Here is a 25,902-nt window from a genome sequence, read left to right as displayed (position 1 = left end):
ACGTCCAGGGAGGTTGGCTACAGTCCCATGGATCTTAAACTTATGAATAATATGTGCAACTGTACTCATAGGAACATCTAGTTGCTTGGAGATGGTCTTATAGCCTTTACCTTTAACATGCTTGTCTATAATTTTCTTTCTGATCTCTTGAGACAGCTCTTTCCTTTGCTTCCTCTGGTCCATGTCGAGTGTGGTACACACCATATCACCAAACAACACAGTGATTACCTGGAGCCATATATAGGCCCAATGGCTGATTACAAGGTTGTAGACACCTGTGATGCTAATTAGTGGACACACCTTGAATTAACATGTCCCTTTGGTCACATTATGTTCTGTGTTTTCTAGGGGTACCATCATTTTTGTCCATGCCTGTTTCATGAGTTTATTTTTTTACATAATTCTGTTGAAGCATGGTTGAAAAACAATGTCTGACTTTCATTGGTTAACATTTATAGAATTTTAATTTATTATTACTTTTGTCAGATTAAAGTTATTTCTGTGACCATTGTGACTTTTTCTTTCATTGACCAAAGGGTACCAACAATTTTGTCCACGTCTGTATGTGCAAGCCCGAAGATATACCAAACTTCCCTATCACAGCAATTGCACTCGGTAGAGTCCGCTCAGGCTCATCCATAAACAGGAAGAGATCGTCGGCATACAGACCTATCTTTTCTTCCCTATTTCCCCTGGAGATCCCCTTAAAGGACTCGTCTTGTCTGATACGTAGGGCCAAGTGTTCTATCACCACAGCAAACAACAGTGGGGAGAGGGGACACCCCTGTCTGGTTCCCCTATGGAGCGTGAATGAATCCGATTGGGTGCCATTAACTAGTATGTTAGCTTTGGGTCTCTGGTACAGGATTTCAACCCACCTTTTAAACCTTGGGCCGAATCCAAATTCCCGTAGGACCTGCAGGAGGAAAGGCCATTCAACAGAATCAAAGGCCTTAGCCGTGTCAAGAGACGCCATGGCCCACCTTCTCCTGTCCGCCTCCCCTATCTGTGCTATGACCTGCACTCTCCTGATATTATCAGAGGTAGTCCTACCAGGTATAAATCCAGCTTGGTCTGGGTGCACTATGTATGTTATCACTTTGTTCAAGCGGGAGGCAAGTAACCTAGTCAGAATCTTATAGTCTAAATTTAGCAATGAGATTGAAAATTTTAAATATTTGTGGTGCACGAAGGTACTTTTTAAGCCACATCCCCTTTCTGCAAAGATACACCCATTTGTGCTAAGCCACCCTCCTTGTTTGACAAGACATAAAAAGTTTAAAAAAGTGTTTAAAACTTGATAAATTCAATGCACAGCATGTACGCTAGGCCTTTTTTGACACGAATAATAAAAAAAAGCGTATTTTCAATAGAAACTCTCACTCAGTGTTTCACTAAATATAAAGGCCCATTCACACGACTGTGTCCGTTTTGCAGAAACAGCAGATTCCGTGTGCTTCAGGGTCCAAGCAACAGCGTTGTCAAAGATAGGACAGGTCTTATTATTTTCCGCATATTGCGGATTGCAGACCCATTCAAGTCAATGGGTTTGTGTGATGCGACTGTTTGTGGTCCACAAAGCGGATATGGTGGTGTGAATGGACCCTAAGTTTTCATAGGTGTAACTGTCAATATCAATTTCAGCTAAACAGAGAGACATGCGCCTTCTACACTATTTTGACGGTCTTCTAAACTATCCATCCACTCACATAACATACAGACAATACTCACGTGACATGTCAGCCTTTTTGGCCGATAGATTATTTCTCCGCTATTATCTATGATTTCGAAGCTACCACTTTCACTTGAATTCTCAGAGGAGTCATCACCAGCTAAACATTCAGGTACAACACCAGTAACCCGCATCACCTCAATGTGAAGTCGGCCTGCGACCTTAAAACAGACAGAAGAGATATCAAGGCAGTTCAGAATTATTAAACATACTCTTAACATATCGAGTTATGAATATAAAATGTTAACAGATGTCAACAGAAATCACATAAATACAAAGAGAGACTCAAATTCTATGAGAAGAAAACTCTTACCTCCCCCTGCTGGCTAATGATAGGCACTGCATACAGAAGTCTAACATCATAAAAGAGACATTCTAGGAATACATTTGCCACACCAATAAGGTTGTGATTTTCTTGTGCTTCATAAAATGGGTCTCCTTTCTTATAAATAATCATCTTATTCTGTAACAAATCATAAGAAGACAACATTGAACAATCGCTGTTTGTATAAAGAGAGTCTTTCAGCTATATCAGTACACTATAAAGGCTGCTTTCAGAGAGAAAAGAAAAACAAGTTGCGTTATGACTCTTATCCATTTTATTTTCCAGAAACTCATGATCCACATGTATTACTTTTTCTCTGGATTGCTGACTAGTACAGAATTAGCAAGTAGCGGATTTAGCAAGCTGGTAAACAAGTTTTATGGCATAGAAAAACCACAAGGAGATTGACCCATGACCTCTGTGGGGGCAGGAAACAGAGAAGAGGTTAAATTGCCCCCTCCCACCAGCGCACCTCAGTGTTCCAAAGATATCAAGTGCCAGAAGTGTCCTAGTATTTCCCAGTATTACACCATACCAGAAAAATACCGGTGAAAAACAAAATTTCAACAAAAGAAGGGAGGGAATGTATGGGCCGTCATGGTGATTTCATGGAAACTGAATTACCGGTAAGTCTAATTCCGGTTTTCCCATATCATCACCATGACGGCCACAAGGAGAGTTATAAAATTTTTTTTTATGGGTGGGGGCAACCGCCTGGAGAACCTTCTGACCAAAAGAGAGGCCAGAGGTTCCAGACAAGTCCAAACGGTAATGTTTCACAAATGTGTGAATACTAGACCAGGAGGCGGCCCTGCATATATCATCCAGGGAGGCCCCTGCTCTTTCAGCGAAGGTAGTAGATACAGCTCTGGTAGAGTGGGCTCTAATATTGGAAGGAGGATCCAGATTCTGGTTCTTATAACATAAGGTAATAGTGTCCTTAATCCATCTTGCAATGGAGGATTTTGAGGCCCTGGATCCCTTATTCCTTCCAGCAAATTGGACAAGCAGACTGTCAGACTTCCTGAAGTCCCTAGTGGCTTCCAAGTATCTAATAACTGCACGCCTAACGTCAAGGAAATTAAATTGCTCTTCTTCCTGATCCTTGGGATTGTTGAAGAAGGATGGAAGTAGGATCTCCTGGCCTCTGTTGCGGTCTGAGGCCACCTTTGGCAGGAAACCTGGGTCTAGTTTAAGCACAATCTTATCCTCAGTGATGGTAAGGTATGGTTCCCTAATGGAGAGAGCCTGAATCTCTCCCAGTCTCTTGGCAGAGGTAATTGCTATAAGAAAGGCAGTCTTAAATGAAAGCAATTTGATTGAACAATCCTCCAACGGCTCAAATGGGGAACACATAAGATTGTTGAGAACTAAATTTAAGTCCCAGGTTGGGCTGCGGGACCTAAGTGTGGGTCTCAGTCTACGTGCAGCTCTAATGAATCGTTTGATCCATCTATGGTCTGCCAGGTCGGAATCAAAGAAGGCGCTCAATGCCGAAACTTGAACCTTTAAAGTGGATGGAGAAAGGCCCATGTCCAGGCCCTTTTGTAGAAATTCCAGAATTTTCTGGATACTGGGCCCCACGGAATTTGGATTTTCCTCGCCCGACCATGAGCAGAATCTCTTCCAGATCTTCAGGTATATCGCTGAAGTGACCTTTTTCCTAGAACATCTCAGGGTGGCTATAACTTGGTCTGACAGGCCCTGAGACCTTAAGAGGGAGACCTCAGGATCCAAGCCGTGAGCTTCAGGAACTCCGGATGAGGATGTAGCAAAGGACCCTGGTATAGGATGTCCCCCCTGAGTGGGAGTCTCACTGGTTCGTCTATTGCTAGCTTTAATAGAGGGGCGAACCAACTCCTCTTGGGCCAGAACGGAGCGATCAGTATTACCGTGGTTCTCCCCTCCTGAATCTTCTGAATGACCCTCGGGATGAGCGGCAATGGAGGGAATGCGTACCCTAGATCCCAGCACCATTTTAGGGAGAAGGCGTCTACTCTCCAGGGATGGTCCCCAGCATTTAGGGAGCAGAATGTTTGCACCTTCGTATTTCTCCTTGATGCAAACAGGTCTATTGTAGGAAGCCCCCATCTTCGGGTTAGCATATTGAAGACCTCTGGGTTCAGTGCCCACTCTGTATGATCTATTACCTGTCTGCTCAAAAAGTCCGCTTCTAGATTTAGGGATCCCTTCAGGTGCATTGCTGAGATGGACTTTAGTTCCTTTTCTGCAAAGGAGAAGATCTCCTCTGAGATACTCTGGAGTCTCCTTGATCGAGTACCCCCCCTGGTGTTTTAGGTAGGAGACCACAGTCACGTTGTCCGATAGGACCTTCACGTGCTGATTTCGTATCAATTGCTTGGCGGCGAGAAGGGCTTCTCTTACTGCATACAGCTCCCTGAAATTTGAAGACTGAGCAGATATCAGACGCTTCCACGTTCCTTGGAAATAGGCTCTGTCGATTTTTGCTCCCCAACCGGATTGGCTGGCGTCCGTGAAGACGGTAATCGACTGTGATCTGATCCATGGGACTCCCTGGGACAGATTTCTCTCCTTCGTCCACCATGAGAGGGACTTCTTTACTAATCCTGGGATTGGGAGCTTGGAGTCCAGAGAACCCTTCTTCTTGTTCCAGTGGGACAATAGCCAGGTCTGAATCACACGGCAGTGAGCCTGTGCCCACTCGACCGAGGGTATACAGGAGGTTAGGAGGCCGATTAGGCTCATTGCTTCCCTCACTGAGCATTTTTTCCCCTGTTGGAAGCGCCTCACCTTGTTTATCAGGGACTGGATTTTGCTCTGTGGAAGAAAGGTTGACTGAGTTACGGAGTCTAGAGTAACTCCCAGAAATCTCACCTTCTGGGATGGAACCAACATTGACTTGGGTTCGTTCACTATCCAACCTAGTTGAGATAGGCGGGATAGAAATACTTCCAGGTCCGACAGCAGGAGATCTTTTGAGTCCGCTATGACTAGGAAATCGTCCAGATATGGCACTATATTTAATCCCTCCTGTCTGAGGGGGGCTATCATCTCTACCACAAGTTTGGTGAAGAGCCTTGGAGCGGCTGAAATCCCGAAGGGCAGTGCTATAAACTGGAAATGACAAATCCGATTGGAAGGGTCTAGGACAGCAAACCTTAGAAACCTCTGGTGATCTGGGTGAATGGGGACGTGCAGATAGGCATCTTTCAGGTCGATCGAGCACATAAATGCCCCTAGCTTTATCAACGGCACTAAGGATCTGAGAGACTCCATCTTGAACTTCCTGTAAAGAATAAACTTGTTCAGTTGTTTTAAGTTTATGATGGTCCGGAAGTCTCCTTCCTTTTTCCTTACTAAGAATAGGGTTGAATAGTACCCCTGACCCCTCTGAGATGCGGGGACCGGGATTACAGCACCCTTCTTCACCAAGTCCTGGACTCCTTGAAAGATGTTTAGGTTGGAGAGTCTGGTAGGCAACCTCGTGATGACGAATCTTGCAGGGGGGAGAGAGGTGAACTCGATCCTGTAACCTTGCTGAATGATGTCCAGGGCCCAGGGATTTCTTGATGTTAATGACCATGGACCCAGGAAATCCTTCAGTCTCCCCCCTACAACGGCGTCATTGTTTGTCCTCAGATTTGGACTGGGGCTTGAGAAGGAAGCCCCTTCCTCTACCCCCTTTGGGATAAGACCAGCGGCCTGACTTGCCTTTCCCTCTAACAGACTTATTCTGTCCGCCGTAGGACCGAAAGGACTGATTCTTCCTAAAGGACCTTTCCTCTGGGAATCCCTTTTTCTTGTCGGCCGCCTTCTCAAGTATCTCGTCTAGGACCGGCCCGAATACATATTCTCCTGAAAAGGGGATGGATATCAGTTTTAGCTTAGAGATTCTATCGCCCGACCAGGACTTCATCCACAAAGTCCGACGAGCCGCATTGGACAACCCTGCCTCCCTAGCACAGAATCTGATAGACTCAGCAGATGCATCTGCCAGGAACCCTGTAGCTGATTTGAGTAGCGGTATGGACTGCAGGATCTCTTCCCTGGAGGTCTTCCTGCTTAGGTGGTTCTCAAGTTCCCCTAACCACAGGTACATAGACCTGGCTACCGATGTTGCCGCAATGTTGGTCTTGATGTTAAACATGGAGGCCTCCCAAGCTTTCCTTAAAAGGGCATCTGCCTTTCGCTCCATGGTGTCCTTCAATTGGGCAGCATCCTCAAACGGCAGGGCAGTTTTTTTGTTAACCTTTGCCACCTGCACGTCAACTTTAGGGGTCCCGTCAAACAGCTTAGACTGAGAGGGGTCGAATAATAATCGATTCTTAAACTCTTTGGAAATCCCCAATCGTTTCTCAGGTTCTGACCATTCCTCCAGAATCATTTGTCTAATGTGCTCGTTTATGGGGAAGACCCTGGATTTTTTCACCTTGAGTCCCCCAAACATTTCGTCCTGAATAGAAACGGACCTAGGGGTCTCTTCAATCCCCATTGTTGCTCTGACTGCCTTTAACAAGTCATTCATCTCCTCCGAGGAAAAAAAAAACTTCTTATTATTTTCGTATACCTCCCCCTCAGAGAGAGATGGATCATCCTCCCACTGCGTGGAGGTAGAAGCTTTATCGCCTGCGTCCTCGGATCCGGAAGAAAAAATCCTGGAACGCGGACGCTTGCGAGAAGGCTCGTCCTGGGGATCAGACTGAGCAACTCTAGCGGCCCGAATTTCTTCCTGAACCACCGATCTGATATTTTCCATAAGGGACGACTGTTCCTCCTGGATTACATCAGAAATACATGCTTTACAAAGCTTCTTTCCATAATCGTCAGGCAGTTTCCTTGCACAAGAGATGCAGCGAGGAGGTTTTTTAAGCTTTTTTTGCGCCTCTTTAGCCTGAAACAGATATGGAAATAGCGGTATCAGAAAATAAGGCCTTGGCAAAGAAAGAATATCGTGCCATAAGACAAGCGGATCCCCAGAGGGATACTTACAGGAGGCAGAGGGGGAGCATCCAGCTCCATAACAGTTTGTACCTCAGGACCTGACATTCTGTAGGGTAAAATGCAGCTGCAGTACTCACAGACCTCAGATCAGCGTCCTTATGGCAGCTCCCGCCTTTTATTCAAACTGCTCTGCTCCTGCGCTTTACTTCCGGGTTGCGGCCGAACCCGGAAGTGACGTCACCGACGTCGGCGTGCGCACACGCCGGCCGCTACCAGCCCGACCCACAGGGGAGGAGGAGGAGGAGAATTGCGGCCCGGGAGCAGGCTCCAGACCAGCCGGAGCGAGTCCTCCCGATACCCCCCAGCCCAGCATGAGCACGCGGCCGCCGGCGGACTGGGGGAGCTCCGATGAGCCTCAGGTAACCAGGAGGCCCCTGGAGACAACGAAAAAATAATAAACAAAATCCTATCTTCATCTCCCTGCCGCCGCAGGGACACTCTTCTCTGACCCTGGCCACAGTGGGGACAGGAACACTGAGGTGCGGTGGTGGGAGGGGGCAATTTAACCTCTTCTCTGTTTCCTGCCCCCACAGAGGTCATGGGTCAATCTCCTTGTGGCCGTCATGGTGATGATATGGGAAATCAAACATTTTGGGCCAAGTTCTTGGGTGGATATTGGGTAGGAGAAGGCGGACGGTGCGGGGGAGGGGGGGGGGGGGGTAGGACCCCCACCAATCATATATTAATGACCTATTCTGAGCATAGGCCATCAAAATCAAAATTTAAACCTTCATAGCTTGGGCTGTGTAGAAGCTAGATATATGGGCTCAGTCTTGCTTGAAGCAATCAAAGCTTTAACACATGTTCAGGATCACAGCATTATCTCCTTTACATCAGGAGATATTGCCTTTCATCTGCTTTCCCTCCTGACCTGATTTCTAAAGTCAATATTTCCCTAACTATGTTGATGCCTCCAGGTCTTGTTTTAAAGCTTAGATTGTCGGCTTTCAAAAAAGATCAGGCCCACATCTCTAGCTGCTACTCAACCTGAGATATGAACGGTTAAAGCAGCAGTGGGAAAGAAAAAACTTCCTTTCCCATGACCCCAAGGGAAAGGTAACATGACTTCTCTGCATGCTACCATCCTCTCCTCTCCTCCATCAATCAGATAACATACTTGCTCTCTGATTGTAACATATGGGGGGATTTTTTATTCAGGAAAGGAGTGAAAAGATGAGCGCTTGCTCATTTAATCACCTTTCTGTCTCAAATTAGCCTACCTTTACAACACAATGCTGCGGACTGCTTCTCTAGTGATACCTGTTACGTAAGTATAATACCATATTAAAAACGACATAAATCTGGCATCACCATATTTGTAATTACTAATATCACACAGTGAACTCTGTAAAAATAAATTCCACAAAATAATGTTAAAATTGCTGGTTTTTAAAATTCCACCATATAAATGTGATAATAAAAGTTATTTACTGCACTATATCTTTACCCCAAAATGGTTCACAAAAAAACTAAAACTCATCCCGCAAAATGCAAGGTCTCATGATACTAAACTGAAGAAAAAAATAAAAAAGTTATGAGTGCCGGAGCACAGAGGGGGGAATGGTGTTATCCAAGTTCTCAAACAGCCCCCCCATGTGCTGGGACACTAACAGGTAATATACTTACCCCGCTCCTGTGCGGCTCCTGGTCCCCGCACCGCGGCTGCTGCTTCTCACTGTACACGGATGAAAATCCGGTATCAGGGGGGGGACCAGCCAATAGCAGGCGGGGACGGGGACGAGCCTCCCTTTTCTCTAGACTGGGGCTTCAACGCCTCTTCCACCTGGTATGGTTGTCACTGGGCTCCACATCCAGCTGAAGAATGACTGTAGAGGTGACTACGTATGTGTGCGTCTCTCTCCATTCACTTCTATGGTAGTCGCAGAAACAGACAAAGAGCCATTCATTGTCGATCTGGAAACTAAAGCCAGCAGCCAACTCACAAGGCAGACAGGGGTCATGGGGATCATTGTTCAGTAGACAGCTGGGACTTAGATCGAACAGATATTGCAGATATGACTGACAAGTCTACAGAGAAATCAGAAGGTGCCAGGGAGGAGGAAGTGTACTCAAAGACCCTCATGTCATGATAGTTGAAAGACAAATGCCCACTTTTACAGAATTGTTGAAGTTTCACTATGCGGGGGTGAGGGGGTGGCCTGAAGATTTTTCAAGTCATAAAACTATAAGAACCAATTAATACAGGAGAATTAATTACCTGTCATGCTTTAGTGTGGGAGGGAAACACCACACCAAGCATAGGAGGGAAGGGAGTGGAACAGGGAATAAGGCCTGAGAACTAGGGAAGGAAAATGGACACCTCCTAGTGAAAACCCTAACCAAAATCCTGACTGACTACCAGTATAAACAGAACCCAAAGGTAGGCGAGTTCATACGCAGGAATACCTAGAGTCCTATCAAAAGCCCTATAGGACCCTGGTACTAATGGCAGGGATGAGACTACCTGTTCCTCCAAAAGGAAAGACAAACAGGAGTCTCCTTCAGGCCTAATACAAACAATATGGAAATGCAACACACAGAACCCAAACAAAATACAAAAGGGAAAGGAAAGACTTAACTTCAAAGGAGCAATGGAAGCACGAGGAACATAGCTGAGATCCAACCACAATCTGTCCAAAGGTCCAAACAGAAGCTATAAACCGCACAGCATTGTGGGAGAAGCAACTATAAATAGAGAAGGTTACATAACCCTAATAGCCACACCTGGGGAAAGAAGGCGTGGCAAGCACCAGAAACAACACAGACGTCATTTGATCCAAACGGAAAACATGCCAGATCAAACCACGTGTTGCCAGTCTCACCGATGTCCTGCCACCTGTCGCAGGAATGTACGTGACATTACCTCATCTGGCTTCTCCTTCCATTCTTGGTAAGCATCCCTCATATCGATGAGTTTGTTCTCTAACTTTTCAATAGACCAGACTTGAGTGCCTTTACATTTTCGTCTCACTTGGATGGCCGGTTCGCTCACTATTGCCCCTCTCTACAAAAATAAGAACAAGAATAGTCAAATGAATGTGCATGCAGATTTCCTAAACACCTGACTCAAACAGAACTATGACATTCAAAGAAAGGCTCAGCCAATCTGCTATTGGTTTACAGATATATTTTACCGGTCATTCATTTTTCACCCAATTTTGCATAAATCAATAGTACAAGGGACAACGGGAAGCACACAAGTTGGAAGCTCAATGATGCTTTAAGATCCAGAAGTAGAGATCCTATTAGATGTCGGTGTATCTTGTACAATAAAACTGATCTTTCTGTTTTCTAATGTTACATCTAGAACTACGGTATACTGTAGACAGGGGTTCTAAGCATAGACTTCTATGGCAGACAGTTGTGTCCCTATGAGGTCAACACCATGCTTATATTTTCCAAATGGTAAAAAATATGATCCTGACATAGGGATTTTTCTACATATGAGATGCTGGATGGCTTCTAACCCCTGACACAATACTCAGAGTAGACCAATATAAGAAAAAAAAAATATATATATATATATATATATATAACTATTAATTTGCAGTGATCATTTAGGATATTACAATGTGATAATGTATATGGGGTTTATAACACCAATACTTGTAAGAAGCCGCATATTGCACATACCATACAAGATTAAAATACAATTGTGAAGTAGTTTGGAACTGTCCATGACTAACCTTACGGTTGGCACTGAGGTTGACTGCTGGGATCTGAAGAGTGACTTGATAGTCTGTGCATTTGCTCATCTCTTCTGCCAGAAAGTTGGATTCCCTCACCAAGGTATTAGCCTTGACTATCTGCTCCCGGAGCTTAGAGAGGCTCTGTCTGAACAGCTCATCCCTGCAGTGAGCACAACAATGAAACATCAGGTTTTTTTTTTTAGCTAAAATTCGATATGGGAATGTTAGATGCACTACATTTTATTTATTTTCTTCAAAGCTCAGCATGCTCTGGGCAATTATTAGGTGTTTCTCCATAGGCTTCTCTAAAAGAAAAAATATATATAAAAATTCATTTTCTGGACTATAAAAAATTCTGAATATAAAAAGTCACCTAAAAGACAAAGGGTTTTACATAGGACAAAGGAAGTGGGAGAAGAAAGCATCTTTTTATTTTCCATCCAAGTGGAATACGTTTTGTCTGTGGCTATGTTCTGTTTCTCCATCTGTATGGCATCAGTACGGACGCAGCAGAGCTAAACTTGATGGTTAATGCATTAAGTGAAGAATGGCAAGAAAAAATTAACTAAATCGTTAATGGCTTTTGTCACAAGAGAACAGTGATAACGCTGTGACGTGTTATTAGAGTCTATTTTAGCTTTGCTATATCTGTATGTCATCCGTTTTTCACTTTGAATGCTCACTTTTGTAACAAATTGTCCTAAACCACTGTCCCAACCAGGGTTATACATATTTCTATGTCGATGGCATTGGGCATGGCTGGTTGGCGCTGTGGAGAGAAGTGTCACTGTAAGGGTCCATTCACACATCCGTGTGCGTTTTGCGGATCCCCAAACCACGGAAACCGGCAATGTGCGTTCCGCATTTTGAGGACGGCACATCGCCGTCACTAATAGAATAGGACATGTTCTATTTTTTTTCGGGATCGGAATTGCGGACCCGGAAGTGCGGACATAGAAATGAATGGGTCCGCAATTCCGTTCCGCAAAATGTGGAACGAAATTGCGGACGTGTGAATGGACCCTAAAACTAGCCCACACTGCTGCGATCACCTCTTTTCAGCATTTCTTAGTAATCATCTGTGACAAGCGGACCGCACTCTAACTTTTCACTGAACATGTTAGTCTACTGCAAGAACTGGACCAGAGTGGGGCATGCGTCCGTTTCTAGTCCATGCAGAAAATGATGCACCTAAACTGGCCTACTGAATCTACAGCAACTAGTCGGTATTTAGTCCATGTGCTGTCCAGTCTACGCAAACATGAACGTCACAAAGACCTTAGGCATTTATTTCTAAAATGAAAGACAAATTCACAATCCCTCACCCTGATCCTCAGAGGACTTTTAATGCAATCTGTGAGACTACGTGCAACAAGGAAAATTACACATTAGTTTTATTTTTATTTAGGGTAAAGAGTTCAAAAGATTAAAACCTTAGGGGGGTCATTTATTAACCTGAAACACGCCTATATTAGGCGTATTTCAGACGTAGATTGCAGAGCAACGGTTAGTTTCGCCGCAGTCTGCAACTTTTCCCCGCTCATGCCAGGTCTAAAAAAGTGGGCGTGGTGTGGGCGGGGAAGGGGGCGGACCGGGAGGTTCATCTCATTAAAGGGAATTCTGTCACCTGCTTTTACCATTTTAAGCTGGCACCATCGCTATGTTGACTAAAGTACCTTATTTCCAGGACTCTTCTTTTTACTTTATTTCGTTTTGTAGCTTTGATATAAAAGCGATTTTTATGTTAATTAGGGTCCAAGGTGCCCAGAGGGGCGTTTTTTTCCTTCTCCGGTGCCCAGTGACGCCCCCCTGCAGTGCCCAAGAACGCCTCCTGATAATCAAATAACCTCCTACAGCCCGGCAAACGGTTCCGCCCCCTCCCCACGTCATAGTCTACCTTATAGAAATGCCCCGTCCTTCTTCCTGCGCGATCATCAGCGTCCTGAGGGCAACAGCGCTCAAGTCCCATCACTGGGCTCGGCGCAAGCCCAGTGAGACTTTTGAGGCTGTTGCCCTCAGGACGTTGGTGATCGCGCAGGCCGCAGGCGGTACTGCGCCTGCGCGAGTTTTCTGGCCTTAAACAGGAAAAAGGACGGGGCATTTCTATAAGGTAGACTATGACTGGGCACCGGAGAAGGAAAAAACCGCCCCTCTGGGCACCTTGGACCCTAATTAGCATAACATAAAAATTGCTTTTATATCAAAACTACAAAGCGAAATAAAGTAAAAAGAAGACTGCTGGAAATAAGGTACTTTAGTCAACATAGTGATAGTGCCAGCTTAAAATGGTAAAAGCAGTGACAGATTCCCTTTAATCATTTTCTGTGCCTGGTTTAGGCATTAAAAATAGCCTAAATGTAAGGCAGCAAGGAAGCTGTCTTACACAGAACTGGCGCTGGATGAGCCGAAGTTATGGAGAGGCCTGCACCACTTCATAACTTTGGCGATCCACCGCCAGGGTTTCTGTCACCAGATTTAACCCTATTAAGCTAGCTGACATTAGCGATGTGCTAATATCAGCTAAACCTAACTAGCCTATTCCTACTTTTATCTATGCCCCCGTTACGCCAGAAATCTAACTTTTATAATATGCTAATTAGCCTCTAGGAGCAGAGGTGGGGGGGCGTTGTTCCTGCTCCTAGAGGCTCCGTTCTCCCACCTTTGTCGCCTCCCTCCAAGTCCTGATTGACAGGTCCAGGCAGCGCTTGCATCTGTCTGCCAGCCCTGTGCTCTGGTGAAATCTCGTGCCGTTAGCACATCGCTAATGTCACCTAGCTTAATAGGGTTAAATCTAGTGACAGAATCCCTTTAAGACTGGCAGTCAAAAACGCTGGTCTTAATAAATGACCCCAATAGTTTTTATTTTTAATTTGTAACCTGACATCAGAATAAATAGTTGGGCTCCTAAATTTGTGTTGGTCACTTTGATATTTAATATGTATAGTCTTGGATGAACGGGGCAGCTATGGCGAAGGTTTGGTTTATATGGATGTTTTTGTGTTTTTTTTGCTTTATTTTTTACTTGTGCCATAGTACATAATATGTTCCCCAAGACATTATAAAAGAGCGCTGGGGGGCATTTACACTTTCTCATTACTTATTGCATTCTTTTTAGCTGTGACTTTGGTATCCACAGGAGCCCCAGTTACGCGCTATACACTTTCCTATGGAGGCACTTTTAATTGATGGGACTGATCTGGAATCTGTTAAGACCATGTGATCGATGTGTCCGGTGGGGGGCAGAGGTATTGCTGCTTCCTCTATTCACTACATGGCTTTCTACGTGCTATAGAGACTGCAAAAAAGAAGAAGCCAAAGTCGGTTATAAATGGCTTCTGTCTTCTTCTTGGGGTCCCGAGCTGTCTCCGAGTCGGCCGGGCACCTGATCCTGTTTCTAATGGATTGCAGGAGTGTTACTGCAGGGATGCCAAAATACACTGCTGCAGACTACGGACCTGCACCGCCTGCTGTCAAAAGACAACTAGGCAGTAATTTAGAGGTTAAAAATCTTAATTAAGTACATTTGATATTTTCTGTGAAGGTGGCTGTTCCGGCGATGATTTACTTATGTTGTAGTAATGCAGAAAATTGTTCCGCATCCAATTACTTTGCAGTTAATGCAGTCAGCCGAGTGTGACTACAGGACTGTCATCTGCCAGGGACAAGAGTCACATCTGTTCTCAGAGCTGTATTCAGGGGCTCTGTTACTTCTGCGTCATGAATACTGCACTATACAGTAGTATTCCTGTTGTGCAAACAGAACCCAGAGGATCCCGTTATATGTCATTGGATGATGGGCGACACTTGAATCACATGACGGATTCAGCCGATCGCTGTAGCTTCAGGTAGGAGTGGATGAATTAGTGCAGACGTTGACATCGCCATAGCAATCGCCATACTCTATATACTAATGTAGACACACCTTTAGGCCTCATTCACATGAGCGAAAGGGAATGTGTCAGGCCTAGTTCACACGTCAGTGATCATGAGCCAAAACCTGAAGTGGAGCTACACATAGAGAACATATAACGGAAAGATTTGTTCCCGTTTTATTTTTGACCCCGAATCGCTGATGGAAATCACTGAACTGTGGACTAGGCCTTGGGGTCCATTCAGAGAAAAATTGAAAGTTTTTCAAGCAAGTTGCATCAGTTTTGTCTGAAACTGCATTAACTGTCACGCAAACCCTATTCATTTCTAGGGGGAGAGTGAAAAATGGACAATATGGAACATGCGGATGATTTTTCCTGAATGCAAAGATGATCAGTGATATACAACGCTCATGTGCACAGACCATCAAAATTCGGGCCAGATGCTGTCCGTTCGCAAAACGGAACGCATACGGATGCAGAGCTCGCTTGTGTGATATTAGCCTAAATGAGAAGATTGTTTTATAAGTTCTATTTTGTATAAAAATAGCATATTGTCTTGATATTCAGAAGAGGCATATTCAGGTCAGTAACATATGTCATATTTAGTGCTCTTTGCCTGAAGTGTCCACATGTGGCATGCGAAATCTGACAATCACATCAGCGCATAATGCCACGGGCATGATTTTCAGAGACTGGTATCATCCATAAGGGCCCTTCTCTTCTTCTTAGTCCTATGTAGAGGTAGGCTATACTACATAAAGTGGACACAAAGTTACACGATTATCTACATAAATCCCTTTGTGAACCCTTTTATTAATATAGTAACGATTCTGAGTTAGAAATTATTAACACAACCATTTTTCTCTTCTGTGTGCTGTCTATTTTTGAAGGAACCTGCCACGTCGAACATGGTGTTTGAGCTGCAGGCAGCATATTATAGAGCAGAAGGAGCTGAGCAGATTGATAGTTTTATAAGAAAAGATTCTGTATAAGTAGCAGTCAATCACTGATAGGACCACCTCCTTGACTTCAAGGTCCAAAATTAGCAGCAATTTAAAGGGAGTCTTTCACCAAATATGACCATTACAGACCACTCAGATCAGGTTCTCCATTAGTTTCCCCAGATTACTATGGTACCTTTCATATTGCAGTCCATCGCCGATTTTCTCCAAAAAACACTTTTATACCATATGGTAATTAGGTTCTGAAGCTGCCCAGGGGCGGCATTCATGCGGCCGGTGCCCAGACTCCTTGGCGCTTTGCTTACCAAACCCCTCTTTCACCCCTCCGGCCCGCCCTTGTTTAATCTGATTACCTCCTTCTCTCTGTCTGAAATCCAGAGTCCTCGCCGCTCCACACATTCCCGGCACATGCGCACTGCATTGCCCATTAATGGCAGAGGAACAGGGACTTTCAATGCGCATGCGCCAGCCTGTGCAACCCGATCCAGCCGGCAGAGGCACGGGATTTTAGACGGAGAGGAGGAGGTAATCAAATTAAACAAGGGCGGGCCAGAGGGGTGAAAGAGAATAGGTTTGGTAAGCCAAGCGCAGAGTGGCCTGGGCACCGGCAGCATGAACGCCGCTTCTGGGCACCTTCATAACCTAATTACCATATGGTATAAAAGTTTTTTTTTTTTTTTTTAGCAAATCGGCAATGGACTGCAATATGAAAGGTACCATAGTAATCTGGGGAAAGTAATGGAGAACCTGATCTGAGTGGTCTGTAATGGTCATATTTGGTGAAAGACTCCCTTTAAGTGTATAAAATACAAAATAAAAGTTTTACAGAATCTTTTTACATAAAACTACATATCTGCTCAGCTCCTCCTGCTCCATAACATGCTGCCTGTAGCTTACATTGCATTTTCATTTTGACAGGTTCCCTTTAAGAAAGGACAGCACAAGGACCCATAAAAGTCAATGTAGCTTTCACATATCTGTTCTTTTTTAAGAATCCATGTGCCAAATTTAAGAAACTCAGTGAACGTGCTATTCTGGACCATTTTTGAGGATCAGAATATCCCATTCACGTCTAAAATGGAAAGCGGAATGAATTTTTTTTTTACAGATACAGTCATGTGAATAAGGGTACTTTTTATTTTCCGGTGTTGAGTTCCATCACAGGAGCTCAATACCGGAAAAAAAAAAAGATCAGTTTTATCCTAATGCATTCTGAATGGAGAGCAATCCGTTCAGGATGCATCAGTTCAGTCCCTCTTATGTTTTTTGGCCGGAGAAAATACCGCCGCATGCCACAGTTTTCTCACTGGCCAAAAATCCTGAACACTTGCCGGAATGCAGGCATTGAAATGTATTAGTGCTGAATCCGGCATTAAGTGTTCCGGCAAATCGGATCCAGTTTTCCGGTCTGCGCATGAGCAGACCTTTAAAAATGCAAATATAAAAAATAAAATATCGGATCCGTTTTTCCGGACGACACCGGAAAGATTCCGGTATTTCAATGCATTTGTCAGACGATACTGTTTTGTTGAAAGGGTTTGTAAACCTCTGGCTACACCAATCAGCATGGAAGAAGTAAAGAGATATACCCTTTCAAGGGCACTGGTTCGATACGCATCTTGAAGAAAAGTTCTAACCTCTCTTCCGCCCATATGCTCATTTTCTGCTGCGCTGTCTGAGACGTGTAGGAGAGCCGCTCATTGCTGTGCTGGTGTTGTCTTTCGGGAGAAAGCTGCTGTCGTAGCTGTTCAAGCTCTCGTTCATACATGAGACGCTGTTCTTCAAGGGCATTCCTCTTCTCCTCTAAATACTGCTTCTCCAGGACTTGGACAACATTGTGGACAGGATCTGAAGAGGAAGGCTCTACATAAGGCTCAGAGTATACAGGCAACCAAACACAGGCAAGCAAACACACTTGCAAGTCCATCAGCACACTGATTAGATCATCATCATCATCATTTATAAATGGACATCTCAAAGGCAAATAGGCAAGACTTTAAGACTTCCACCTTTCGTGACCAAAATGGTCTCAAAATGCAACTATTACCATCTGTCGTGCAAACGGAGGTTTTCCATCAATCAATACATGGCACTCAATAGGATGGCTGATGGAAAAACAGATGAGAATGGTAGAAGTCGGGCAGCACAAAGCGTCTAAGTGCTTTAAAAGAACCACATCAAGGCCAAGGTAACTCAAAAAAAAAGCAAATTTGGAGTCATCATTCATCTCCGTTACCTCCCTTGATCTGCAAAGTGAGTACCAAATATATATTTTGTCCCTCCACCCAAAAACAAAATAAGGGAACCAAAAGCTCAGAGATTATGCAAAGTTCACTCAGTTTCAAACTTAAAAAACCCATAAAACATTCTAGTACCCCCTTCTCTAAAGCAAGGTGTTGTGGCTGCTCAAATCCCTGGTGGTCATCTATCTCCAACAGGAAGGCCACATGGCACATTTCTAGTTATACAAGCTTCCTCCAGAGCAGGATCCATTCTGTGCAGACTAATTAGCCAGAGCAGACTTCTGTTCGCAATATACGGATACCGTCCATGTTGCATCCACATTCTTGGCCAACCCATTGACTTAAATTGGTCTGTGGAGCCAAGTGTAAGACATTTTCTATCTTCTGCGGAACGGACATATGGATGCGGAAAGCACACAGATTATCAGTGGGCTTTCTGCATCTGTATGACCCTTTTGCAAAGACAGAACATGTCCTATACTTGGCCGCAAAATGTGGACCACAGACCCATTGAAGTGAATGCGTCTGCAAAAAAATAAAAACAATAAAACATAGGAGTCATTCATGTTTCGTGGAACGCAAAATACATATGGTCAAGTGCACGGCCTAAGGCCTCATGCATACAACCATATTTTGTCTCCATGTCCTATCCACATTTTTTTGCGGATTGCACACAGACTCATTCATTCACTTCTATGGGTCCTGCAAAAAAAAAAAAATATGGACAGCACATGGATGTCATCCGTGTGCTGTCCGCATCCATGTCCATTCCATGTTCGTATTGCGGACAGAAATAGTTACTTCTAGTAAAGAGAGTGAGAAAAATGCTGATTGCATATGTAAGGGAATCCATATTTTGCAGATCCGTGGTTTGTGAACCACAATGCGAACACGGTTGTATGCATGAGGCCTAATAGAGGTTGGTCATAAGTAGGTGACCATCCAATAAGAGATCCATAGTCCCAAATATGGCATATAGGACAAAACTTCTAAAACTTATGTTAGTACACTGAGTATTTCGGACACGCAGAACAAGCAGTCCCATGCAAGAACAACTCAGTACTGGACCTTTGTTCCAACTATATTGCAAATACTGGATAACTTTTCTCCATCGCACAGGAGGAAAGATCCTGAAGAAGGATACCCACATGGTAGATGTCCAGCAATACTCCCATGTAAATTGCTCTTCTTTCACTTCTTCCTCAGCAGAAGATCACACCAATGAAATTAATATACCGTAACATTTAGGACACTGATGCAGACACAATTTTTGGGTTGTACATTGTAGCGATATGGTGAAAGGTCATATATATGACTGAGGTTGTACTGTATAGTAAAGTGAGGTAACATATTATATGCTTAATCACAGTATAAAGTTATACAGCCATCCAATACAATAGGCACAGGATTGCCAGTGCATTCAAATATTACCCTGTATTTTCAGACTCCAACCAGTTTGCTACATTGTATCAGTCTATGTCAGTGGTGGTCAGAGTACCCCGTAGTGAGGGCTTCAGAATTAGATGCAGCAATGTCCTTTGACAGGTGGACGCCATTATAGTCACTCTCCATTATATGCTATGGTAAAAGGTGGCCGCAGCCTCTTCACTCCAAAGGGGACAAAGAACAGCAGTGGTGATCTTCACAATCAAATATTTAAGTAAGTCCTCAATTCACATGACCGTGTTTTCGGCCTGCATCCAATCCCCATTTATTGCAGGCGCCCACGAGGACCCATTCATTTCTATGGGGCCTCAAAAAATGGGGACAGCACAACTGTCATCCACGTGCTGTCCGCCTCCGTGCCGCCATTCCACAAATGTCCTATTCTTGTCCATTTTGCAGAAAATAATAAGCATTTCTAGAATAGGGCCTTGACAGTGCGGGATGCACGTGGCCAGAGGATCCACGATTTGCGGGCTGAAAAAACGGATTCGGTCGTGTGAATCTAGCCTTATACTGATGATGTGCAAGAAAGGTAAATCATTAAAAATGCAACTTCCTGTGATCTGAAAATTACGCTACACGGTACCCAACTCTGTGTACAAGCTGGAACGGCAATTTTATGGGTAACCTGGCATCTGGAAATGCACTGTTAAAGGGGATGTCCCACAAAAATATTCTACATATTTCAAACTGGATCTGAATATCTTTGTAATTGCATGTAATAAAAAATTTGCATAGCCGCTGAGTTATTCACTGAAATCTATCTGTATAGCGCCACCTGCTGTTTGCTCTTTTTCTAAGGCTACTTTCATACTTGCGTTGTTAATTTTGGTATTGAGATCCAGCAGAGGATCTCAATACCGGAATTAAACGGCTCCTAAAAAAAAAAAAAAAAAAACAGATCCATCACCTTGACTTACATTGTTTTCAGTGACAGATCATTTTTTTTTCTATTTTTATGACCTTCAGGGCCGGCAGGAGCAGGCGAAAGCTGGCCTGGCCCTGTCAATCAAGACAGTTTAATAGTGAAAATTCTTGTGACAGAAACCCTTTAAAAGACTGAAGGTGATGCACAAGACGCAGCAGTGTCGCCAAAATCTTCAATGGCATGAGGCTGCTGCGGTTTTTCGATTAAATAGTTGGATGATTTTGAAAGAAAACCAAAATTGTGCCATTTTAACAATCCATTTAAAAACCACAGTGCCATCATGTCACCAGGTTATGGCCATGTCAGTGCCACCCTAAGGGCTCATTCAGATGGTCGTATGTACGGGTCTACAAATGATGTGGATCTATTCAATTCAATAGGGCGGCAAAAGCCCGCATCCGTAGTTCCGTTCCGTGGCCCCACAAATAGCCTAGAGCAATCACCAACAAGAATAGGCATTTCTATATAGCGCTGGCCCTGTGTGTTCCGCAAAATGCGGAAGGCAAGCAGCCGGTATCCGTGTTTTGCGGATCCGTCTGAATGAGCCCTAAGTTTTTACATGCTTACTACTTACCATTGCTGTTTAAAGCCTTCATTATAACTTCCATCTGTGCAAACTCATAATTATAGTCCGGTTCTGAGGACGCTTCACTTGTAGCATCAAGATCAATTTCGGCGCAGCTCGTCTCCTTCTCAAACTCCTTCAGCCAATCTTTCCGTTTTCTCTTTGGCAGGTTGAGCCTGGTTGAACATTATTAGATTTGGTTGGAATGGAAAATACTGTAAAATCTAGAAGGGGTTGAGGGTTGTAAAGAAATACCTGAAGAAGTGGTTGTTACCCCAAAGGATTCGGTCTCCGTGCCACAAGGGGGTTTTAGAGTAGACCTGGACCCCATTTACACATGTCCTATAAAAAAAATGGGTACAAGCTGATCACAATGCGGTAAATGTAGGGTAACGCCTAGTTTTAGGACTCAATAGTGTGATCTGCAATGCTATAAAACAAGTGTTCAGAACATAAAAAATACAGACAGTACCATGGCAACTATTTTCTCATTGTGCTAGCCAGCAGTAATAAAAAACCTAGCCGCGCTCTCCAGACTGCGCAGAAGAACTCTGCATCTGCGCGTCTGTACAAGAAAGTCTTGGACCGCAGCACACAAGCTGAAAATCAACTTCTGAAGAAACAGGCCAAGAGCAAAACTGTAACCTGGTATCTGTGGGTTCTGATTGTTCCTAAGAGGGTCAGCGCTGCAGCCAGTGAGTGGCTAAGCGGCATTCTCAGTCATTCCCTGCTGTGACGGGGCGGGAGCGGAGCGGGGACCTGCAGTGGCGCAAGACGACTATAATCCTTTTTAAACCATTTCTATCTCATTGCAATTGTTTTTCATTTGGCTAGAAAACCCCAATAAAATTAATTTATGCCTCTAAGAGCATCCATCAGCAGGATCAATCCTATTAAACCAGATATAATGCCGGGTAGGGTTGTTGCTGCCAAATAAACTGATACCTCAAGTATGCAGATCTGTGGTGCCGTTCCTGAGTAATTTAACTTTTTATTAAAATATAAATGAGGTCATCAGCACTCCGAGGGGCAGGCACCAGAGCTTCCTCCACTCTGCAATGATGGCCACTCTCTCCTCCTCTTGATTGACAGGACAATGCATCTTATCTGACCCTGACCGTTTTGTATAGCTACTGCGCATGCGCTCATAGTGTAATCTACAGCGCAGGCAGTGAGGACACAGGGCCAGACAAGATGTCTTGTCCTGTCAATCAGAAAAGGGGGGAAAAGGCTATCAGTGTAGAAGGGAGGAGCTCTGGTGCACTGACAGGAAAGAGCCCCCCCCCTCTTGGTGCACTAAAGACCTAATTTACATCTTAATAATTTTCCAGGAATGGCGTAACAGATCTGCAGAACTGAGACATTGTTTTACTCAGCAGGAATCAACCCTAGCAGGCATTGTGTCTGGTTTAACCTGGGTTGACCCTGCCAACAGATGGTCTTTAACTCAACCTCAGCATTCCACTCCTCTCCAGAAAGCTAAAATATGAAGAGTCGCTTGCAGGGTCCTTACGCTATAAAGTACCGGCAGGGAAACAAGTCAGTATCAAGGATGTCCTCAATGGTTAAGCTGACCATACACTATGGATGGAGGCTGGCCACAATGCTTCACTGAACTAGCCGTTCAGAGACATGGCTATTCTGCGGGTCAGTATGATCACATGGATACAGTATATTGTGTATGTTTTTTATGCTTTTGCAGATTATTTTTTTTTTTTTTAACATATCATTTGTTTTTGAAGTGCTATGAGTTTTTTTTTTTTATGTGATCAGCTAACTGCATACATGCAGCAATCCCCTCTACAGTATGAGGTAACGATCGCTCGTCCTCATACAGCTGCACTGTTGCTGGGCAGCGGATCGCTGTTTAGACGCTACGATCTCCTGGACAGAAATAAATAATAATGCCCGCAGGAATTACATTTTCACCCGATGAATGAGCGTTTCGCCCGTTCATCGGTTGCATCTTAAGACGGACATATTGTGGGGAACAAGTGTTCGCAGGAACGTTCGCCCTGATAATCTACCTGATTATTGTGTAAACCCGCCATTACATGCAGCAATCACCTCCACAGTAGGAGGACGAGGGATCGCTACGGCTCATACAGCTGCATTGTTTCTGGGCAGCAGATCACTGTTTAGACCGTACGATTTGTTGCCCAGAAATGATGGTCTACTTGTCTGCATCAACGACTGTTTTACCAGATGAATGAGCAATTATCGTGAACGGGCATACACTATAATCAACCTAAACATCGGGCAGTGTAAAGGGGTTGTCTCAATTTAGCAAATAGCATTTATTATGTAGAGAATTAATACAAGCCACTTACTAATGTATTATGATTGCCCATATTGCTTCCTTTGCGGGCTAGATTCATTTTTCCATCACATTATACACTTCTCGTATCCATGGTTATGACCACTGTACAATCCATCAGCGGTGGCCGTGGTTGCACACTATAAGAAAAAGCACCAGCCTATGTGAGGCCCCACCAGAGAGGCGGGCACTATTTCCTGTAGTGTGCAAGCACGACCACCACTGATGGATTACAGGGAGGCTGTAACCATGGAAACGCGCAATGTGTATAATGTGATGGAAAAATGAATCCAGCCAGCAAAGGAAGCAATATGGACAATCACAATACATTAGTGGCTTGTAATAACTTCCTCTACATAATAAATGCTATTTGTTGAAGTGACACAAGCCCTTTAACTCAGCTTAGATGACAATATCCTTTTCCTTTTTCAGAATTGTGCCACTGTCAATCATTAGGTATCATCTTGAGGAATTACTAAGCATTCAGGAGACATCTTGGAGGGTAACATGGGTCTGCTTTTGTATTCTGCCAAAAGAAATGCAGGAGTCATCCAAAGAGCTTTGCACTTCCTCCCCTTCTCCTGTTTCCCATTCATTCCTGTCATGTGTGTCACTCCTTCCATCTGCCACCCAACTCCTCCTGCAGGCTTCTCTTACAGTCTGGCTCACACCCTGGCTGGCACAGCTCGGCTCCCGGCCCCAGGCTATTGTGCTGGCTCACATGTCTCAAACACTGAGATGGGAATGACAGCCCGCAGCCCTTTTGTTCAAGGGAAACTCCTAGCCAACACAAAGCATAAAGTTCCGCTGGAGAACATCTGAAATTAGATATAGTACAGCTCGGCACTAAAATGTGAGGCCGGTTTTGACACCAAATTCTATTATAAAGTGCTATTTAAGATATAAAGATTTCATTTCTGCCACAACATTTCTGTAGAAAAACATTATTAAGTTAACCCTTTTCTTTTTTTTTCTTGTCCAAGATCCCAGTCTGGACCATGATCTAACTGGAAGAAGCTGAATTTAAGCATCTCCTTCTTTCGTTTCTGTTCAGGCATTTCTGAAACTGCTGGTTATCCAACCCTATAATGACCCCCCCCCCCCCCTTACCCCGCTCCCCACATCGCTTCTGATGCCCGCACGGCCGCCGCTGCATCTCCCCGTCGCACAACCTGGAGGGCAGAGGGATAGCCAATAGCAGTCCGCGTCTCGGGTGACGCTAGGGATGCTCGTCCACTATTGGCTGACCCCAAGGGTCGCTGGATGTTTTGATCCTGTGGGGGAAAGATTATTTCCTCTGCACCCCTCTGTTGTGCCCCCAATGGCGCCATGTCCGCTGCGCTCAGACTGGCTCCAGACTCTACCGCTCAGGTCCTATCTGGAACTCTAGATGTGTTCCGGAGTCTTCCTGTTCAGCTGCATTTACGTTATCTAGCTTATCAGAAGGACCTAAGTCCGCAGCCAGGCAGATCACAGAGTAGACAGAAGCATTGCGACAACATGGTGGAGTTAGTACAGAGGAAACCATCTTTCTTCCATAGGGTCTGAAGGCTTTGGGATCTTCAGAAAAGCCCAGAAAACCCCTTTAAGGATGGCAAATTATAACCAAGATGCAAAAAATGGCGCCACTTACTTGCTGTTGCATTTTAGCACCTTTAGCATCACCTTGTAGGATCCATGCTTCAAGGGCAGCAGCCCAACATTGAAAGGTGCACCATCACTTCCTGTCAAGGAAATGACTAAATGGCTTCTAAATCCCTAGATTTTAATCCCTAGATTTTTATCTATGAATTTTATGGATTTGAGGTTTTAGCATGTCTATTATCAATTACATATGCAGCCAATTTTCTTCATATGTGAACTTTGCCGATAAGTACAGGTCACACCCATATAGCAATAGCTAAGCCCCCATAACCAGACCACCACTATGGGGAGCTCCTCCCTACACACATTTTCATTCTGTTCAAAGTCAACGAGAGGAATATATATATACATCAGGGATGCTCAACCTGAGACCCTTCAGCTGTCTCGGCAGCCTATAGCTATCAGGGAATATTGGGAGTTGTAGGGCATCCCTGATATACATGAATACAGCTCCCCTGTTGGTGGCATTTTGACTTATCGCCCCAGAAGATCCCCAATTTCAGTAGACAAGTACGAGACTGGACGGGCTGATATAAAAGTCGATTTCCACTCCTCAGGAAAGTAATAAAATACTAAGGGGTCATTTATCAAACTGGTGTAAAGTAGAACTGGCTTAGTTGCCCATAGCAACCAATCAGATTCCACATTTAATTTTTCACAGCTCCTTTGGAAAATGAAAGGCGGAATCTGATTGGTTGCTATGGGCAACTAAGCCAGTTCTACTTTACACCAGTTTGATAAATCACCCCCTATGATCCTGAGGTAAAAATCTAGTCGGATGTCACAGATCAGGTGATGCATTAACTACAGCAGAAGCCAAAGAGAAGGGTAGGAGGAAGGGTAGGAGGAAGGGGTATGGAAGAGAGGAGGCTATGCATTTCAATTAAACTTGAGTGACTCTATCTCTAAATTATAGCCGCACCACTGGAAAAAATCTTCTGCAACTTAGTTTTTTCCTGAACCAAGAAGTGAGATGATGTCTGAAGTATAACTGGTTGACATAGAAAGGAAATACAACACACCTTGATAGAGCGAGAAGGGTTTGGGCTGAGATACACTGGACCCGTCACCGCTCCTTGCCGGTCTCTTTTACTAAATACATGTACTTATCATGCAACAAGTCTGCAGCATCTTTCATTATATCTCTATGTTGTGAATTCCTCTACTATTCCTCCGAGAGGAACAGCCAGGTGTTA

At 44.3% G+C, this 25,902-nt stretch overlaps 2 protein-coding genes across 6 annotated transcripts in view; both read right to left on the bottom strand.

Annotated features, from left to right (window-relative positions):
• KIF13A (kinesin family member 13A) overlaps nt 1–25,902 on the bottom strand; it is a 178,856-nt gene that overhangs the window by 42,119 nt on the left and 110,835 nt on the right. For all 5 annotated transcript variants that reach the window (XM_044295645.1, XM_044295648.1, XM_044295647.1 and 2 more), the window contains exons 15-21: nt 21,001–21,087; nt 20,755–20,921; nt 17,201–17,411; nt 10,727–10,889; nt 9,904–10,044; nt 2,046–2,195; nt 1,732–1,893 (exon numbers count right to left, since the gene is read on the bottom strand). In XM_044295645.1, the coding sequence (XP_044151580.1) occupies nt 1,732–1,893; nt 2,046–2,195; nt 9,904–10,044; nt 10,727–10,889; nt 17,201–17,411; nt 20,755–20,921; nt 21,001–21,087 (1,081 nt within the window). The remainder of the gene's footprint in view (nt 1–1,731; nt 1,894–2,045; nt 2,196–9,903; nt 10,045–10,726; nt 10,890–17,200; nt 17,412–20,754; nt 20,922–21,000; nt 21,088–25,902) is intronic.
• Nucleotides 4,553–7,449, bottom strand: LOC122939566 (lamina-associated polypeptide 2-like). Its single transcript, XM_044295651.1, has 2 exons — nt 7,029–7,449; nt 4,553–6,930 (listed from the first exon to the last, which is right to left on the bottom strand). Exons 1-2 carry the CDS (start codon nt 7,083–7,085, stop codon nt 5,662–5,664), a joined length of 1,326 nt encoding a protein of 441 aa, XP_044151586.1. The 5' UTR covers nt 7,086–7,449; the 3' UTR covers nt 4,553–5,661.

This window comes from Bufo gargarizans, chromosome 5, assembly GCF_014858855.1.
Source record: "Bufo gargarizans isolate SCDJY-AF-19 chromosome 5, ASM1485885v1, whole genome shotgun sequence".
Taxonomy (NCBI): domain Eukaryota; kingdom Metazoa; phylum Chordata; class Amphibia; order Anura; family Bufonidae; genus Bufo; species Bufo gargarizans.
The sequence above is the reverse complement of the archived record's forward strand: the minus strand, read 5'-3'. Positions and strand labels throughout refer to the sequence as shown.

Excerpts from the sequence above, each read along its gene's own strand:
- LOC122939566 (XM_044295651.1), bottom strand. The coding sequence starts at position 7,085 with ATGTCAGGTCCTGAGGTACAAACTGTTATGGAGCTGGATGCTCCCCCT. Across the intron at positions 6,931-7,028 it reads ATGCTCCCCCTCTGCCTCCT|GCTAAAGAGGCGCAAAAAAA; the intron begins GTAAGTATCCCT and ends TATCTGTTTCAG.